At 40.4% G+C, this 20,402-nt stretch overlaps 1 protein-coding gene across 1 annotated transcript; it reads left to right on the top strand.

The window, feature by feature from the left end:
* Nucleotides 1-171: 171 nt before the first annotated feature.
* CRELD2 (CRELD disulfide isomerase 2) lies at nt 172-18,578 on the top strand. Its single transcript, XM_077834764.1, has 10 exons — nt 172-449; nt 1,290-1,372; nt 2,485-2,595; nt 7,042-7,133; nt 8,797-8,973; nt 10,310-10,408; nt 12,944-13,027; nt 14,134-14,229; nt 15,550-15,690; nt 17,984-18,578. The coding sequence occupies exons 1-10, from the start codon at nt 300-302 to the stop codon at nt 18,040-18,042; spliced, it is 1,092 nt and encodes a 363-aa protein (XP_077690890.1). The 5' UTR covers nt 172-299; the 3' UTR covers nt 18,043-18,578.
* The last annotated feature ends 1,824 nt before the right edge of the window (nt 18,579-20,402 follow it).

The raw sequence follows: 20,402 nt of genomic DNA, 5'->3' as shown, positions 1-20,402 counted from the left end.
TCCTGCGGCTTCCTGCCCATCTCCGCCCCGGGCTTACACGTCCGTTCTCATTGGCCCCGAGCGTGGCGAGCTCTGATTGGGCCACGTTCCCACAGGCTCGCTGTCTGGTCCAATGGGCGCCGGCAGTTGGAGTATGCGTGGGGCTGACGCGGAAATCCGAATGGGGGCAGCGGCTGGGCCCGGCCGGCCGGTGTGGCTCGGCTCGGTTCGCGGCTTGTGAGGGTGGCTCGCGGGGCGCCGCTGGTGGCCGGCTCCTGAGCGAGGGGCGGCTGTGGCCTGCTTCCCCCTGCCCCCGCGCCATGAAACCCGGCCCGCGTCGCGGCTGTGCGCCGGTGGCCGCGGCGCTGGTGCTGTGCGCCGCCCTGCTGCCGCCCCCCGCCCGGGGCGCCGGGCCGCGGCCCCGCCAGGCCTGCGCCACCTGCCGGGGCATCGCGGACCGCTTCAACCAGGTGGGCGCGGCCGGGGGAGCCGCGCGTCACAGGGACACGGGGGCCCACGGAGATGGAACCCAGGCGTCCGGGGCCCCGAGAGTGGGGCAGGCGCCCAGCCTGGTGTGCCCTCCTAGAGCGGAGCCTCGCTCCAGGGGTCCGGGGCTGCTGGCGAGGCAGGGGCGGTCCGTGCCTCACGCTGTGCTGGGGCGAGAGGCTCCCTTCGCATCTCTTCTTGGGGCTGCTGAGCTAATGGGGTTTGAGACTTCAGCACATCGGGCAGTGGTTCATTCTCCGCCCGGTGTGATGCGCCGGCTGCGGGAGCGATTCTGCTCCGGCTCTTTGTTGTCACCTTGGCTCTTCTGTTCTATGGATGCGTGTGTGGGTGTGAGACGCTACATGTGGGAACGTTCATCCGAGTGTTGGGGTAAAATTCCAGCCCCATTGAACTCCATGGCAAAACTTCCAGTGACTTCAGTGAGGCTGGGACTTCACTCACGTTCCCATAGGGCAGCCAGGAAACCAATCTTAATAAAGACTATTCCAGAACCTTATTATGCAAATGACAATCTAGGCACCAGGTACTATTGTAACTTACCTTTTTTTTTTTTTCCATCTCTCTTCTAACCCCCCTCCCTGCCCCCATTGCCTTTCGTCCCATTGTTTCATATAACATTTGATGGTAAGCTTCAAAATCTTGTTTGTTAGGCACCTATCACAACTTTGCATGTTGTGAAAGTTATAAATATTACTTTTTTCCCCTATTACACTTAAAATGTGATTACCTTTTTAATAGTAAAGGTCTACATGGATAATTATTTCAATAAAACTTATTTTTAAGAAGTATTTTGTTTTCTGTAGGGATTGGCGGATACAGCAAAAAAGAATTTTGGTGGTGGGAACACTGCTTGGGAAGAGAAAACACTATCCAAGTATGAATCCAGGTACAGTATATCTATGAACTTTTACTTTGTGACCAAGCCATGTTTCTCATCTGCCATAATGTTATAGCAGTCTGTACAAAAGCATAAATATTGAACATATTTTTTGTAGAATAATAAAATAAAGCTATGTGTTCTTAATGATTTCTGATCAAATACAACCAATTTGATATTTCCAGGGATATTAGCAGTTTTGGTGAAGACTACAGTCCAGTGTTTTAACCCTCTATCTGATTTTTACCAACACCACCCAAAACTAGGCTCCATTATCTCACGCTGTTGAAAATCTTGTGAGGTTATTTAGCCATTTATTGAGTAGTTTGTTTTTTTTTCTCTGTCAGAGCTATCATAGGCTTGATTTTAATCCCAAGATGCAGTCATATTTGTTGCATTAGAGTTTGTTAAATAATCGGTCCCTAAATGCCTGCACTATTGTAGAATGTGGTGGTGTTTTAGCAGTGTTGGTCCCCGGATATTGGAGAGATAAAGAGGGTGAGGTAATACCGTTTATTGGACCAACTTTGACAGACAGTAATCCAAAGGTCCAGACTTTCTCCCTGTTTCAGTGCTAGAACAGTTTATGCTTCACCTTCCCATTTCTTGCATATGCAGGATTAAAAAAACCTGCCAGTTTGAATTGCATTCTTCTCCCAGTCTGCAAATTCAGTATTGAATTTTGGTCTCTGAGTAATAAGATGCTAGCGTGAAACTTCTAGATTTGAGTAACTACCAAAGCTGTGGATTTATATTGCTTGCCCGCATCTGATTTTACTGATAAATATAAGTATCTGATAATTATTTAAAAATATTGTGGTTGAAAATTATTTCTTTTTTGCCTTTGCAACCCACTATCATCTATAAATATAACTGGTAAAATTAAAGTGGTTCTTGTGATTTTGTTCTTCACCGGTGCTGGCTGCTTAGTTGATGATGCAATATTAGCTAACTCTTAATGCTTCTGCAAAAGTTTTGTTTTGTTGCTATGTTTGGGAAGTGGCCCAAATCACACCACAAAGTGATCATGTAATAAAAGTTAAGAGGTTGGAGTCTAGATACTCAGTGATCGCACACCATTCTTAAATTAATTTTAAACTTGTAACTTTTTTCCCTTCTAGCGAAATCCGTCTTGTAGAGATCATAGAGAACCTGTGTGACAGCAGTAACTTTGAATGCAACAACATGGTAGAAGAGCATGAAGAACATATAGAGAACTGGTGGTTCAAACTGTAGGTAACAAAATCTCTAATGAGGTCTTTATTTGTGGATAAATATCTAAGAGGACAGTCCATCTTTACTAAATCCTGTGTCTGATCAATAAGAACAGCTCAGCCTCACTTTTTTTTCCCCTTCCACGCTACAATAACTCAGTAAGAAGCTACTATTTCTTTCTCTGTGTGGTTTCAGAGTAACAACCGTGTTAGTCTGTATTCGCAAAAAGAAAAGAAGTACTTGTGGCACCTTAAAAACTAACCAATTTATTTGAGCATAAGCTTTCGTGAGCTATAGCTCACTTCATCGGATGCATACTGTGGAAACTGCAGAAGACATTATATACACAGAGACCATGAAACAATACCTCCTCCCACCCCACTCTCCTGCTGGTAATAGCTTATCTAAAGTGATCACTCTCCTTACAATGTGTATGATAATCAAGGTGGGCCATTTCCAGCACAAATCCAGGGTTTAACAAGAATGTCTTGGGGGGGGGGGGGGTAGGAAAAAACAAGGGGAAATAGGCTACCTTGCATAATGACTTAGCCATTCCCAGTCTCTATTTAAGCCTAAATTAATAGTACCCAATTTGCAAATGAATTCCAATTCAGCAGTTTCTCGCTGGAGTCTGGATTTGAAGTTTTTTTTGTTGTAAGATAGCGACCTTCATGTCTGCAATTGCGTGACCAGAGAGATTGAAGTGTTCTCCAACTGGTTTATGAATGTTATAATTCTTGACATCTGATTTGTGTCCATTTATTCTTTTACGTAGAGACTGCCCAGTTTGACCAATGTACATGGCAGAGGGGCATTGCTGGCACATGATGGCATATATCACATTGGTGGATATGCAGGTGAACGAGCCTCTGATAGTGTGGCTGATGTTATTAGGCCCTGTGATGGTGTCCCCTGAATAGATATGCGGGCACAGTTGGCAACGGGCTTTGTTGCAAGGATAGGTTCCTCGGTTAGTGGTTCTGTTGTGTAGTATGTGGTTGTTGGTGAGTATTTGCTTCAGATTGGGGGGCTGTCTGTAGGCAAGGACTGGCCTGTCTCCCAAGATTTGTGAGAGTGTTGGGTCGTCCTTCAGGATAGGTTGTAGATCCTTAATAATGCGTTGGAGGGGTTTTAGTTGGGGGCTGAAGGTGACGGCTAGTGGCGTTCTGTTATTTTCTTTGTTAGGCCTGTCCTGTAGTAGGTGACTTCTGGGAACTCTTCTGGCTCTATCAATCTGTTTCTTCACTTCTGCAGGTGGGTATTGTAGTTGTAAGAATGCTTGATAGAGATCTTGTAGGTGTTTGTCTCTGTCTGAGGGGTTGGAGCAAATGCGGTTGTATCGCAGAGCTTGGCTGTAGACGATGGATCGTGTGGTGTGGTCGGGGTGAAAGCTGGAGGCATGTAGGTAGGAATAGCGGTCAGTAGGTTTCCGGTATAGGGTGGTGTTTATGTGACCATTGTTTATTAGCACTGTAGTGTCCAGGAAGTGGATCTCTTGTGTGGACTGGACCAGGCTGAGGTTGATGATGGGGTGGAAATTGTTGAAATCATGGTGGAATTCCTCAAGGGCTTCTTTTCCATGGGTCCAGATGATGATGTCATCAATATAGTGCAAGTAGAGTAGGGGCGTTATGGGACGAGAACTGAGGAAGCGTTGTTCTAAGTCAGCCATAAAAATGTTGGCATACTGTGGGGCCATGCAGGTACCCATAGCAGTGCCGCTGATTTGAAGGTATACATTGTCCCCAAATGTAAAATAGTTATGGGTAAGGACAAAGTCACAAAGTTCAGCCACCAGGTTAGCCGTGACATTATCGGGGATAGTGTTCTTTGTCCTTACCCATATCTATTCGGGGACACCATCAAAGGGTCTAATAACATCAGCCACACTATCAGAGGCTCGTTCACCTGCACATCCACCAATGTGATATATGCCATCATGTGCCAGCAATGCCCCTCTGCCATGTACATTGGTCAAACTGGGCAGTCTCTACGTAAAAGAATAAATGGACACAAATCAGATGTCAAGAATTATAACATTCATAAACCAGTTGGAGAACACTTCAATCTCTCTGGTCACGCAATTGCAGACATGAAGGTCGCTATCTTACAACAAAAAAACTTCAAATCCAGACTCCAGCGAGAAACTGCTGAATTGGAATTCATTTGCAAATTGGATACTATTAATTTAGGCTTAAATAGAGACTGGGAGTGGCTATTTCCCCTTGTTTTTTCCTACCCTCCCCCCCGCCCCCCCCCCGACATTCTGGTTAAACTTGGATTTATGCTGGAAATGGCCCACCTTGATTTTCATACACATTGTAAAGAGAGTGGTCACTTTGGATGGGCTATTACCAGCAGGAGAGTGAGTTTGTGTGTGGGAGACGGAGGGTAAGAAAACCTGGATTTGTGCTGGAAATGGCCCAACTTGATTATCATACACATTGTAAGGAGAGTGATCACTTTAGATAAGCTATTACCAGCAGGAGAGTGGGGTGGGAGGAGGTATTGTTTCATGGTCCCTGTGTATATAATGTCTTCTGCAGTTTCCACAGTATGCATCCGATGAAGTGAGCTGTAGCTCACGAAAGCTTATGCTCAAATAAATTCGTTAGTCTCTAAGGTGCCACAAGTACTCCTTTTTCTTTTTTCTCTGTGTGGTCACTGATCAATTAGGATTATGGAATCAGGGTAAACTGTGGAGAAAGTGCATAGTGTAGCTATGAAATTATTCTGAGGTTATTTTATATTTATACTTCACCTCTCATTCCAAAGGCTCTAAAAGCACTTTATTACTCTATACACAAAGTATTATGAAATGCAGCAGTCTCTGGACTGAATGGTAGTACCCAATTGGCATGCGGTACAGCAATGAGGAAAGGTAGACATTTAGCTAAGACACCCTGGCAAACCTTTTTTCTTATTAAAAGTATCTTGAGATCTCTATTCAAGTACCTTGAGCAAAAAGACCTAGCTCTTCTTAAATTTTGAAAGACTATTCACAATAAATAGCATATTGTTCTATTTACCTTTGTATGGATCAGTTACTAGATCTATGAGCCTGTGGAGTTTCTTGTTGTTTGTCCTATATGAACATTACCTTAAAGACACAGGCAGTGCGTACATACTACCTCTTTTTGGTTGTTTTCCTGGCTTACTAACTCACTGTATAGAAGGTTGATGCTAATGTGAGTCCAGGGATTTGATCCCTTGTGAATTTGTAGCATTTTTCTAATAGCCTTTGGTGCAATCCCATGGTTTGTTACTGTTCCCATCCTGATCAATGGTTAAGACTTCTACGTACTACTGTAATATAAATAAATAAAAATCATACTCAGTGAGGATGGCTTTGTAGGATTCCATATCTCTTCCATAATTCCAGATATTTTCTCAGTTTACAGGTAAAAGAGTAACCCCTCTAACTGCCAGTTTTGCCAAATTAACCTGGGATTAGTAGGCTAATTATGCTTGTATTATTTCATCATGTACTCCATCACATCCCTACAGCCCGCCACTTCCCGCAGCTCCCATTGGCTGGGAATGGTGAACCGCAGCCACTGGGAGCTGCAGGGGGCTGTGCCTGCAGAAGGTCAATGTCTGCAAAATGTCTCATGGCCCGCAATCAGCTTACCCTGATGTGCTGCAGGTTGCCCAGGTTTATGCTATATTCCATACCTTACGAAAAAAATTAGCTGGTTGGACTGTTGCCTCACTGTTCACCTTTCCCCGTATTTTTTAAAGTCAGGGGATATGAAATGAGAGCTACAAAAACTCTTTAAATAATGAAACGTGTGTAATAAACAGAAAAGGTTTAAAGTAATTTGGTTTTGGAATACCATCAGATTCTGGAAGGCTTCCAGAATTAAGGCGTCACTGAATTAAGATAGCTCTTTCCATTAAGAAAAGGAGTACTTGTGGCACCTTAGAGACTAACCAATTTATTAGAGCATAAGCTTTTGTGAGCTACAGCTCACTTCATCAGCTGTATAACAGCCGATGAAGTGAGCTGTAGCTCACGAAAGCTTATGCTTATGCTCTAATTATTAAGCTTATGCTCTAATAAATTTGTTAGTCTAAGGTGCTACAAGTACTCCTTTTCTTTTTGCAAATACAGTCCAACACGGCTGCTACTCTGAAATCTTTCCATTTGGGAATCCAATTAAGATAATTCAGTGACGCCTTCCAGAAAGAGCTAAGATAGCTCTTTCCATTGTTGACAGAAAAAAATTGTGATACATTTTAAAATTATTTAATCTATATGTTTATTTTTGTTCTGTCCTCCAAAACTACCCTTCACTTTTTTTATAATAGTGTCAGCCAAGGTGAGACGTTTGCCCATGCACTACTCTTGAGAATTGTATTTAAACATGTATATTTCAAACAGAGTTTTGTTGAGTTGTGTGATGTGCTAGATACAGGAATCTTTACTCCTCCTTTTAAGAAATTTAATGTCTATTCTACAGAAAGAAGAAGTATCCTGACTTGTTTAAATGGTTTTGTATAGAAACTACTGAAGTTTGCTGCCCTGCTGGAACATATGGACCAGACTGCCTTGGTATTTCTTTAAATTTAGAAAATATTACAGTCATTTTAAACCCATGAGTATGTTGGCTCTGTTTTATCCAGTCATCTAATGCTTGTCTATCGTGAACCGCTTTGTAAAAATAGAACTTTGCTGGAGACTCCATCTGACTTAATGGGGGTCCAGATCAAAAGAGGTGAGAGGGAAATGGTATCTTGAAGTGGAGCTGAGCAGGCAGAATCATAACAATGAGGGTTCGTGTCCAGATACCAGGGTGATCTATATACAATAGTAGTATAGTAAATAGCAGGAAGCGTGTGCACATATGGCAGTAGCTAGTGTAGCTGAAGGTGGAACAGCAGTTATTCATAGATTCATAGATATTTAGGTCAGAAGGGACCATTATGATCATCTAGTCTTACCTCCTGCACAACGCAGGCCACAGAATTTCACCCACCACTCCTACAAAAAAAACCTCACACCTATATCTGTGCTATTGAAGTCCTCAAATTGTAGTTTAAAGACTTCAAGGAGCAGAGAATCCTCCAGCAAGTGACCCGTGCCCCATGCTACAGAGGAAGGCGAAGAGCCTCCAGGGCCTCTTCCAATCTGCCCTGGAGGAAAATTCCTTCCCCACCCCAAATATGGCGATCAGCTAAACCCTGAGCATATGGGCAAGATTCATCAGCCAGATACTACAGAAAATTCTTCCCAGTTGAGAGGCCAGAGATAGCGAAGCATCCTGGAGGCTGCTGGGGAAGACACAGGCAAATCCACAGTTGAGGATCGGGTGGAATGGAGAGGAGGAGAAATGGGAGGGAGGCAGCTGGAGAGGTTTAGGAGCAGCAGCAGAGGAAGCACAGTCGCTAGGTGATTCTGGGAAAAGAGTAGGAGAAGTGGGTGGGAAGAGGAGTGGGTTAGATCAAAAATTGACCTCTCCTATAAGTAGTGCCATTTAATACCTGTCTGCAGTTTCAATCTGATCACTCTTCACAATCTGACTATCTTTTTGTTAATTGCTAAATAGACAAAGCCTAATTAAATGAATTCCAAAGTACATGAAATTTGTCTTCCTGAAACACACATTCATTTAAGACGTGGAATTAACTTAGTCAAAACTCCAGTAAGCAGATAGCACAGACATAGCTATTTCATACCGGCGCTGGTTGGAGTTAGAATTTTTGAATGTGTATGTGCAAGTGAGCAAAGGGTAGGGTCATTCCTCAATCTAAGCCTCTTTGCTACCTTTTTTCAGCAAATCTATTTTCTTACATCTATTTTTCAAGAAATGATCTAAAAAGAAATTCAGCACAACAGGTAAACTCCAGATAACTCTAAAATTCTTATGAAAACCAGTCTTTATCTGAAACACATTATTTTAATGTCAGATGTCCCTGGGACACTGATTATTGGCATTGACCTGTATACTGACGTACAAAAGTAAGACCCTGTCATGGGACTTTTTTTTGGTTTCAAGAGTAGAAATCAACTTATGAGGAGGTTCTGCACATGATGTGAGCTTCTAGTGTGAAAAATAAATTCCCCCCTCACTTTTTATTGGCTAATTTGGGAATGGGTGGAAGGAGATGGGTAGGTCTGGAAGAAGATAGAAAATACTTCTGTTTAGAATGTCAAGGTTTTTTTACCCCATAGTAATGAAAAGTTCTAAGTTATAATGTTTTAACTCTCTTTGTAGCATGTCGTGGTGGATCAGAAAGGCCTTGTCATGGAAATGGTCACTGTGATGGAGATGGCACTAGAGGTGGGGATGGATCATGCAGTTGTAACAGGGAGTACACAGGAGAGTTTTGTCTAGACTGCGCTGATGGTTATTACAGCATCCTGAAAAATGATACACATTCAGTTTGTGCAGGTAACTAGCATTTGCTTTCATTTTTGTATAACCCTTTGTTAGTAGTTAAGAATTCTAATAAATAAAATATCTTAGAAAATTGTGCAAGTAGAGGATATAGCTAACAAGAAATGAGGGGGGGGGAAATCAGAATGGTTAGATTACTGTGTCTTAACAGTGAGACGTATCAGTCATACACATGTTCCATGGTGGTGGAGGATCTGGCAAATCATTCTTCTGAACGGTCTTTGTTTTTGTTAATCTCTTCTGACAATGATCTTTAAGTAACTTTGTAGCAGAATTCAATTATTAAATGTAACTATTGATTTTAATGGCAGAAATAATACATTAAAATATGTAGCAAATATCCTATGAAATTTTGACCGTAGGTTACCATATAATGGTCTACATTATAGCCTGCGTAATAGCCTGGCCTGGTCACTTAAATGGATTTTGGCTAAAAATACTTTCAAGTTCCATCTAAAACATAAAAAACCTCACAGTCTAATTTTGCAATTCAGTGCAGAGCAGACTAATTTAGTAGCTTAAAAAACATGATTGTAGGATTTAACTAAAAATGTTACATAACATTAACTGAACTATTAGTAGCACAATTTGGCAGTGTTATAACGCAGTTATTAAGCACTTTTTTTCCATCTGACTTGCTTCATATTATGATCTAAAGAAATGTTATCCAGTAGTATCAAATCCTAATGCTGGATGCATAGCATGTTTCACCAAGCCTTTTGAGGCCAGTACCATCTCAGGTTGTTGGATCCTAAAGCAAAATTATGTGCTAAAAAAAGTGAAGTTTGCTGATTCAGTAGGTAGCACTGCTCTGGGTTAGTACTAAACTAGTGCCCCAACACTGTGCTAGTGAACAAAGGGTTGCAGGAGTTGCTATATTTCTGATAAGAGGTGAAATTTGGTTCTAACCACTTCCAGTGATCAAATAATCTCATGGCTCTCCTCTCAACACAAGGGTGCCAACCTCTCTGTACTTACTAAATTCTAATGTGGGTAACTACATTCTGTCCCACCTCTTCATTACACTTATGCAAAATACAAAAACAAAAAACCCAGCTAGTTGTATAGTGTTGCTAGTTAAAATGCTTGCTCTCTTCCACTCTGTAGGTGGTCAGATTTTGGTAGTGTGTGTGGTTAAAACTAAAATAATATATATGATCAGAATAAATCTGAGTTTTTTATAAAGTATCATATTTATACGTTAATGTGATCAGGTAATTTCTGGTCAATCCTAGTATTTGGTTGCCTGAAGACTTACAGTTTGAAAGAAAGTCTAATTTGTTTAAAGCGTAAGTTAATGTAGCTCTAACAGCTCAAAATCTTTTTCTAGCTTGCCATGATGCTTGTAAAACTTGCGCTGGCTCAACTGACGAAGACTGCAAAGATTGTAAAGAGGGCTGGATCAAAAATGAGGAAGAAACCTGTGTGGGTAAGCAAGGTCTTGTCCATGCTAACACAAAGTTAAACACATTTTAAAAAATAGTTGAAGTGAACATCAATAAGCTTAGACCACATCAATCTGAAACCATTCCACTATAAGATCATTTATGGTATCCTTCTGAAAACTAGCTCAGATGTGTTCTGTGATTTATGGTGGTCTCTTGATTCCTGACTTGTAACATAATGCATGGCAATACCAGAAGGATATCTTCCTTTTTCTCAATAAAATGCCTTTCAACAGCATAATAAATGTTCAGTCTGAGATATACCAAGTAATCTGAACTGAAAGCTTGCATCTGTAATCCACTGAACCACAAATGTAGATATATCAAATATCGCGTTGCTGATAAACATGGGTACATTTGAATACTAAATATTTTTAATTAGTGCTTTAGAAATACCTTGAATGGCATCATACTATGTATTGTGGGATTGCCTAAGAGAACTTTTAGAAAAGTTATGCAGGTCCGCAGATAGTTCCCTCTAAGGTGTGCACCTGGGTGGCCGGACATGAGAGAATGAAGGGCCACCCACCTAATTAGTGGAACCGCGCAGGCGTGGCTTCGCTACTTAGGTGCCTGGACCCTGGAAAAGACGCACATGTAAGGTGAGGTGGTCGCCTTGGGCGGGGGAATAGAGGGTAGGTGGGAGGGGGAAGTGGGGTGAGAAGGGGGGGTGGGGGGGGCGCAGGAATTTGGGACGCGAAGGCTGTGGCAGCCAGAGAAAGAGGTGACTTTCCCCAGCTCCAGGGCTGTGGCTGCCGGGGAAAGACCCTCTCCTTCCCAGCCACAGCTCAGGGGCTGCCATGGCAGGGGAGAGAGGGCACATTGTTGCATTAAAAAGGTAAGACTACTGATATTAAAAATATGAGTGTGCTTTTATTTATAGAACAAAAAAATTGTTTTTTTATTTTTAATAGCACTTTTATCCAAATTGCTTTACAATAGTTAGCTAACAGCACAAATGACATTTGGAAAGATCATTAAGTGGTCCACCAAGACCCTCAGAAATTTTCAAGTGGTCCACAAAAATTTGTTTGCAATCCACTGGTATAGAGCAAGTCTTTCAGTACTACTTGTAGCTGCCCGAAGTAGGTGGTATCAGGACATTCTGGATGGTCTCTTAATTCTCAGTACTACAGAATTAAATCTACAAATTTACACTTTATCAGTACCAAGGTTTAGCAGTAGTAAGTGGATCAGATATAGTTACCACAAGCCTTTGGACAAAAAAACAAAGAAAACTTGTGTGGATATGGCCCCTTTAGAAGTGACTGGCATGGTATACAATCAACAGAATTACAGCTATTGTCTATACTTGTGTAGGTAAGTGTAGAACACCGTAGGAAAAGCATCTGTACAAGTTACATCAAGGAAATAATAGTTATGATGTAAGCAGCAGCAGGAAGAAGTGGGCAGCAAGGATGACCCAAGTAGCCTTACTCTGTCTGATTTTTAGTTGAGTGGATTTGCACCCTTTCCTTGAATTTACAACCAAAATGAGCATGTACTTGGCTTCCTAAAGTGGCATTAATGTTCAACATGGCTTGTTAATCAAACTTAATTTCTTTTCCAATCCTGTGTTGCACTTTCCTCTTCAATCTTGTATCTTTAACAACACCTAAAGCACTTTGCTGGCTTAGTAACATGGGAGCAGCAAAAGCAGAAGTGTTCTAGAGAGGTAGAAGTGACTGAATATTGCAAGTTACATACAGTAGAACCTCAGGAATGGAGGTTGTTCAAAACTTAATGTTTGTAACTCTGAACAAAATATTATGGTTCTCCTTTCAAAAGTTTACTACTGAACATATTGACTTAATACAGCTTTGAAATTTTATTATGTAGGAGGAAAACGCTGCTTTTAGCCATCTTAATTTAAATGAAACAAGCACAAACAATTTCCTTACCTTGTCAAATCTTTTTTTGAATTTTCCCTATTTTTTAGTAATTTACATTTAATACTGTATTTGCGGGGGAGTTTTTTTGTTGTTTTTTTTTTTAAGTCTCTGCTGCTGCCTGATTGCATACTTCTGGTTCCAAATGAGATGTGTGATTGACCGATCAGTTCATAACTCAGGGGTTCGTAACTCTGAGGTTCTACTGTAGTATTTATGTGATTAGCGTAGGAGAATGCATACCTCCAAGTGTTAGACTTGGAAACACATCAGGATATGAGGTTTTCTCAGTCTCAGTTGCTTTTTATTTAACTTGAAATCATTCCAGTCCGAAGTGTCTGTCTTACTGCTGCTCTAAAAGGAATGAAACTTCATTAGTATTTGAGTGTCAAATACACCTTTTCAAGTTGGGCAAATTAATACTGGACACTGACTACTTTTTGCTTTCAGGACATTGTGGGCCTGATGCAAACCTATTGGATGGTAGTCTTTCTGTTGACTTCAGAGGACTTGGATCATGACCTGTATAAAGTAGTTCTTACAGGATGTTGAAGATTAACACTTAAACATTATGCTAACTTAACCACATTCCACAGTTGTAGATAACCTGTGTCATTTCTTATGTTTCAGATGTGGATGAATGTGCTGTAGAAGCTTCTCCTTGCAAAGATGATCAGTACTGTCTAAACACAAATGGATCTTTTATATGCAAAGGTTTCCTTTCAATTACCTTAACATTTAGAATAATATTTGATCTATATAGAATGGAACAAATTCTGTTACTTTCTTCCACTAGACAAGCATGACTAATACAGTTGCTTCAAAAATATCCTTTTTTAATTTAACTATAATTTTTTTCTGTCCTAACCACAAGTTAGAATAAGAGAATTTGCTGTTTGTGCCCTCTTCCTTTTTTCATATTTCATTTGAGGGATGTTTGTATAGTTGACATCATCTGTAGAGTGTCTTGAAGTTTGTTGCTGGTGTTCAGAATCTGAATGTATTAGTAATGACACATACTGCAATTTTTTTACAGCCTTGTGTACGTCACCATTATAAATCAACTTTGTTTATAAAACACTTAAAGCCTCTTATACTATTTGCAGCACTAAATGATGATATAGTTACACCTAGAATACCATTAATTATTTTCAGCTTTTCCTTGCTCTTAGCTTTCTGAAACTTTCTTTATTGACCAAACTTTCTGTGCTTGGTTTCAACTTAAAGTGGACTTTTCTGGAATGCTTGAAGAAAACTAAATATATATATATTTTTCCATTTCACAAAGTCCTCACAATGTAAACTAATGTATTGTTGCCATGTTAAACCCTCACTGCAGAAAACTGTCTGGCTAAATAGTAGAAACTATTCAGCTTAATAATGGGTACCGTCCACTGCCCACAAGGAATGTTTAAATGTTAATATTAACCAGCACAGGCAGTTTCTATTCATGTTCTTTGTTTCGTTTTCAAATCAAGGAAGCTGAATTACCCTCCTCCCCAAAATCCAAATTAAAGATTACAAAATTAAATGCACAACAGTGAAGGAACTAATTTGGAGCTCATCAGGGGCTGTCCTATTGTTCAGTTAAACATCCTTATAACAGTGCCCAGTCCTGATTAGGGGGAGATGGGGAGGGGCCTATAGGTGGTTCCATGTTGAACATGTGAACAAGTTAGTATTGTTTTGGGAACTATAATTTCTTTCACATTTTTCCCCCTCTTTCTTACGTAAATTTGTGAGCTTAAGTTCAAGATACAATCTTTTCTGTTTACATCTCATCTGCATTCCAGTATTCATTAATGGTGTTTTTGTTTTAGCATGCGATGCTAGCTGTGTAGGCTGCACAGGAGAAGGTTCTGGCAAATGTAAAAACTGCTTGTCTGGATACACAATAGAAGATGAAAAGTGTACAGGTTAGCTGGATTTTTGAGTTACTCTTAATGTACTGTAGTGCACTTGCTGGATCAACATATGTTCCAAAAGCTGGAATACAAGATGGTTTACTGCTGAGTGTCTCTCTTTTTAAATGTTAGTCTGTTAGAGCTTCAGCTCTTGTAAATGCTCAAAATGTTTCATAAAATAAAAAGCTCAGCAGTCCATTGGTTTTATGTAAAAATAAAGATCCCTTCTAATATTCAGGCACTATCATATGGCTAAACTGATCTACAGCAAGGCCTAAAAAGACTAGACACTGCTACACAGGGGAAAAAGGTATTGCGTTTAACACTTAAAGTTTTTTCCTGGTATATCCATTATAGTGACAAGATAACTCATTCAGGAGAGTCAAACATATGGCCTCATGATTTCTGACCTGAATTACTATACATGTTCGTGTTATGCAGACTCTAAGCTTTAATTTTTATTAAAAGCAAACTTGCAAATGTGAACAGTGTAGTTTGTCATATCTGCCAGAGTTAGCAGGCAGCCTGAAACAATGCAGCAGACGTGTACTCTCTCTCCTGTTAATCTCATCAGAGTGGCAACTCTGAAGCCCCAGGATGATACTTCGGTAATTTTTTCATTGGTTGTTACTTTAGCATTGGGAAAAGAGGTGGAGTGAACCCCTCAAGGGGTGGAAATGGGAGTTGCTGTGGAGAAGGAAATTTGGAGAGAAGAACAGAGGACATACAAAGAGGGAGCAAAACAGCGAAGGGAAGATGGGGAGGGAAGATTAAAACAGGCAGACGTATCGATGGCCTAAAGAGGAGCATTTTCTTATTGAATGTGACCATATGGTACTGAAAAAATAGTTTACTACACAAAGCCTCTGATCTCCCCTTGATGTCTGTGCAAATCTTCCGCTGACATCTGTGAGATTTGCTGTATATTGAGATGAGTACAAAGTCCTGAACTTATCCCATCCCATGATCTACAATCAAACATGGAATCAGCACATGTCTCCCAATGAGTTTGACATCTGTCTGAAGTCAGCAGAATCAAGACAGGTCAGAATCAAGCTCATTCTTGAGACAGAATTGAAAACTATGGGCAGGATTTCTGCCTTCTTCAGTACTGAGGAGAGCAGTAAATGAATATACTAGAAGTGCCTTGACATCCACAAAGGAAGAGAGCAATGTTTGTCTTCCCTTGTTGAAATTAAATGTGTCTTGAAAGTTCTTTGCAAACCCCCTATGTATCTGATTGTTGGACACTTTCGTAGAACTGGGTGCTAGCAGTTTTCACTATAAATTAAACAGTTGTTTGTTTTAAAGCAGTTAACTTTTTTTTTTTAGATATTGATGAGTGTAACCTTGGAGAAAAAGTGTGTGTAAGAGAAAATGAAGACTGTATTAATACCCCAGGCAGTTACACGTGTGTCTGTTCAGAAAGCTTTGAAGAAAAAGATGGTATTTGTGTTCAGACTGTAAAAGCAGGTGAGTGACTTAAAAAAGGCCCTGAAACTAAATGTACTTTAGTACAGCATGCCTAACATATCAGGCTTACAAGGTGTGAATACTCTACAGCTTTGACACTGTATTTGTTCTGAGAGTATCCAGTCACTTCCATTTTCTCATCTGTGGGTGCATGTTATACACATCCATCAGCCCTTAATCTGGGCCTCCTGTTTTACTGTCTTTAATATTAAATTGTTTGTTGGTAGAGAAGGCATTCCCAGATAGGAAGTGTCAGTATTTAATCTTATTGTCCTACTGGTCCGCTTTCTATTTGCTAGTACCTTTCCTTCTACTACTTTTTATTTTTGTCCTCCCCTTGGGAGAGAGCCCCTCTTGTGTAAGGGGTCAAAAAAATCCAAACCAGGGTCTATCTTATTGTTAAACTGGAGGGGATTCAGAAAAGAGCTACAAGAATTTGTGGTCTGGAGAAAACACCTTATAATGAGAGACTTAAGGAGATCAAGCCATGAAGTTTAAAGAGAAGGCTCTGGGGGAACTTAATCAGAGTCTGGAAATACCTACACAAGGAGAAGATCCCTGATATCTGAGAGCTCTTTATTTTGGCAGACAAAGGCATAAATAGATCTAGTGGTTGGAAGTTGAAACTAGAAAATGCAAATTTGAAATAGGATGCGCATTTTTAGGTCAGGGAAATTAACCATTGTAACAGATCACTAATGGATGTGACAGATTTTCTGTCACTTGAAATAGTGGTTCTCAACAAGGGGTACACAGAGGTCTTCTAGTGGGTACATGGACTCATCTCGATATTTTTTTGTCTAGTTTTACCACAGGCTACATAAAAAGCACTAGTGAAATCGGTACAAATTGAAATTTCATACAATGAGTCATTTATACTGCTGTATATGTGATACACTGAACTATAAGTACAATATTTTCTTCCAATTGATTTATTTATAATATGGTAAAAATGAGTCAGTGTGCAATTTTTCAGTAATAGTGTGCTGTGGCACTTTTTTGTATTTTTTGTCTGATTTTTGTAAGCAAGTAGTTTTTAATTGAGGTGAAACTTGGGGTACGCAAGAAATCAGACTCCTGAAAGGGGTACAGTAGTCTGGAAGGGTTGAGAGCCATTGAAAAGATGCTTTAATCTGACCAAGTTATTGAGCTTGATGCCTGCATTACTGGGTGGAAATCTATGACCAGTGATATGGGGGAGCTGACAGTCACAGTAGGTGGTGATGGTCCCTTTTGATTTTTAATCTGTTAGTCCAGGTGAGCCATACTGTGCTGAAGCCCTCCTTAACTCCTTCACCCTTCCTAAGGTCATGAAGGATTGAGCTATGCTTGCCTTCTGTATAATTTTCACTAAATAGCTAAGTTAGCCACACATGTGCAGTCTTCCTTAGCTGTGTTCTATGGGTCCAACCCACAGCCCACTAAAGTCAGTATAAATATTCCCATTTACTTTAGTGGGCTTTGGATCAGCCATTTTGAGTCTAACACAGAATAGAGATGTATTGCATGTTCACAATGTGAATTAATGGGGTTATAACTCTGAATGTCACCAGAATGTTCAAAAGGCACTTCTCCTTATTTCCCTGTTAAGTGTTAGTCTCCTACACAGCTGTTTGGGATATAGGTACATTAAGAGTTTTTTATTTTAATTGGAAGAGGGTGTCTCTCCTTGTTATCAAAATACCTAAATTGTTTGTTCTTAAACTTAAGTCAAAATTATAATACAGTGAAAACAAAGGCCTAAAATGGAAAAAGCTATGCTGCTCATATTAGAGTAGCAGCCGGGTTAGTCTGTATCTGCAAAAAACAGGAGGACTTGTGGCACCTTAGACTAACAAATTTATTTGAGCATAGGCTTTCCGGAGCGACAGCTCACTTCATCAGATGCATACAGCGTGAGCTGTAGCTCACGAAAGCTGATGCTCAAATACATTTGTTAGTCTGTAAAGTGCCACAAATACTCCTGTTCTTTTTGTTTTTGGTATTGTGATTGCTTCTGCTATAAGTGTATTCTAATTAAGTCCTCTGGAACTTATATGATATAGAAACACTGGCTCAAGTAAGCACAGGCTCTGTAGACTGGAACCAATTTATAAAGCTAAGACAGGAGACTAATGCAAGCAGGCATCTCCCCAGTATGACTAGACACATGTTGCTGGTTCTTTCTTGATGGATACTCTTGGGTAGTTTCTCTTAACACAGTAAGTTCCCAGAGTCAAAAGGTGACAAATATGGTCCTACTTATTCTAAAATATAATTAGAGGCTTTATTCTAACTGAGACACTTTTTACAGGAGAAGAAGTAGAGACATTGGCAACTGCACCTCCATCTGCTGGACATGAGGATTTATGATCTGCATTCCAAAGGAAGACATTAATATCTACACTTTAAATTATTGGACTGAAGTGCTGTTTACCTGATGTACTGTGGAAATGGTGTTGAATATGCAGGTTGACAGTATGATTATTTTGGAAACTGATAGTGATTAATTGCCCTCCCAGCTGCATTTCTTCATTCACTTAAATGCCACTTTTATACAGGTTTAATAAAACCCTCCAACTACGAACCTCACTCTAGATGGATGAAGTATAGAATTTGTTTGAATTGGTATATTTGATTTAAAAACAGTTTATTCTTAAGCAAACTGCCTATTTCTCATTCTAGCATCTGTTAGGACTGATAATCCTTTTTGAGGGGCTTAAGTTTATCCTGAACTTCATAATTCAAACAAAATGGACTGACCATCTGGGGACTTCTGACGTGAATATTTTTTCTATAGTAGAATTTGGCTTTTAGAAACTGTAAAAGGGAGTCTTTTTGGAAAACTCTTGTCTTAAATGAAAGCTGAATGCCTAATATTGCATTCAATAAAGATTTATTTTGACTGGTGTGAGTCTGCAACTTGAGACAATCTCCACGCTCTGCCTTAAATGTAAGTTACAGGGGAAAGTAGATGAAAGCAGAAAGATTCCTTTGCAGTTTCAGTAATGGGAGAAAAGTGCTCTCACTATCTGAGTAAACTTAGTGGCATGTTTCTTCAGAAAGTTATCTACAAAACTAGATGAGTTCAAATTTCTCCTAAATAAAGCAGTTACATTTAAATGTTTGCATTGTAGTAGGTGGTGTATCTACCCAAGGCATGGTCCCTGCACTAAAGAGCTCATAGTTGTAAGCAGCTGCCTCTTTGCAGTTGCTAGAAATGTATGTTTTCACTAGATACTACATAGGCACACCAGTAACTACTTTGCTGGTGTGTATACAGTGCACAGTATATTAGTATATTGCCAATGACAAAGCAATGGGTCATATTGAAACTAATATTACTATTTGTATTAATTCTTCCTGTGGCACTCTTGTCTTTAGTGAATTGTACCAGGTACAGTTTTAGTATGTAAGTATCTGACCTTTTCCATGTGCCAATTGATGTAAAAACTATCTTTAACAATGAGCTTGCCAGTGCTAGCATCTTCAAAAATAGTGGTATGAGTTTATATGCCAACACTCAGCACTTGGTAGCTTAAGTGTTGAAAATTAAACTCGTTACTTTACATTTTGGTAGGGGAGGGGGGAGGTTACACTTAAGTGAAGTTTTTTAAATGAGGTAGTGCATACCCTTGACTGCTCTTGGGGGAAAAAACAGTTCAACTACTGGATTTCTAGAGTATCAGAACCCCTCTTCCCCAAGTCCTAGAAAAGCGTCAATGACTGTCTCTTCCTATTGACAAAATAAGTTGCGTTCTTAGGAGGGAACAGTGGGGAAAGATTGATTGGAAAAAGTAAAGATAGAACTGGACTATAAACTAGACTTGGATTTTGAGCTCACCTTATGTTTGCAATGTGCCCCAGAAACTGCCAAAAGCAAGAAGAATGATTAGAGCAATGACCAAGGAAGATAACCTTAGGTGCTCTACTCTCACGCAATCTGAGAAGCAAGGTCATGTTTAGGTCAGTTTAGGTCAGTCTAGAAGCAAGGGGGAGGGATAGCTCAGTGGTTTGAGCGTTGGCCTACTAAACCCAGGGTTGAGAGTTCAATCCTCAAAAGGGCCATTTAGGGATCTGGGGCAAAAATTGGGGATGGGTCCTGCTTTGAGGAGGGAGTTGGACTAAGATGACCTCCTGAGGTCTTTTCCAACCATGATATTCTATGTTTACAGTAAGCAAACTGGGAGAGAATTAGAGCTTCAATAGGAGCACTACCTCCAGCAACAGAAGGAAAAAGGATCTTAGGCCTCGTCTATACTGCAGAGTTTTATTGCTAAAATCAGCTTTTGGCAACCAAACGAGTACACACGACAGTGCCACTTTTGGCAACAAAATAAAACTAACAGGGAGAGGCATAAAGTTTTTTCCAACAAACTTAAAGTAACAAAGCGTCAATGTAGACGTGACTGTTCTTTATATCACCATAGCTGGCCTCCCCTAGTATCTCACAATGCCTACCGTGACCACTCTGCTCACTGTTTTGAACTCAGCTGCCCTGTAGTCATGCACCCCTTCTCTTTCAAAGCTCAATGAAGTTCTAATAGCTGAGCAAATCATGAATGTGGAATTCCTGCACTATGAACACTGGGGCAGGTGTGGGTGTGAGGGAGAGAGACTGCTGTGCTGTGCAAAGTGAGGGAGCCAGGGGCTGATGTTGGGGGTGTCCCTCTCCCCCACCTCAGGACTAGTTGCTTCTGGCTGCTGTCTGAACTTGATGATTACCTGTTCTG

Source organism: Eretmochelys imbricata, chromosome 1 (genome assembly GCF_965152235.1).
Source record: "Eretmochelys imbricata isolate rEreImb1 chromosome 1, rEreImb1.hap1, whole genome shotgun sequence".
Taxonomy (NCBI): domain Eukaryota; kingdom Metazoa; phylum Chordata; order Testudines; family Cheloniidae; genus Eretmochelys; species Eretmochelys imbricata.
This window is presented reverse-complemented; position numbering and strand designations above follow the sequence as displayed.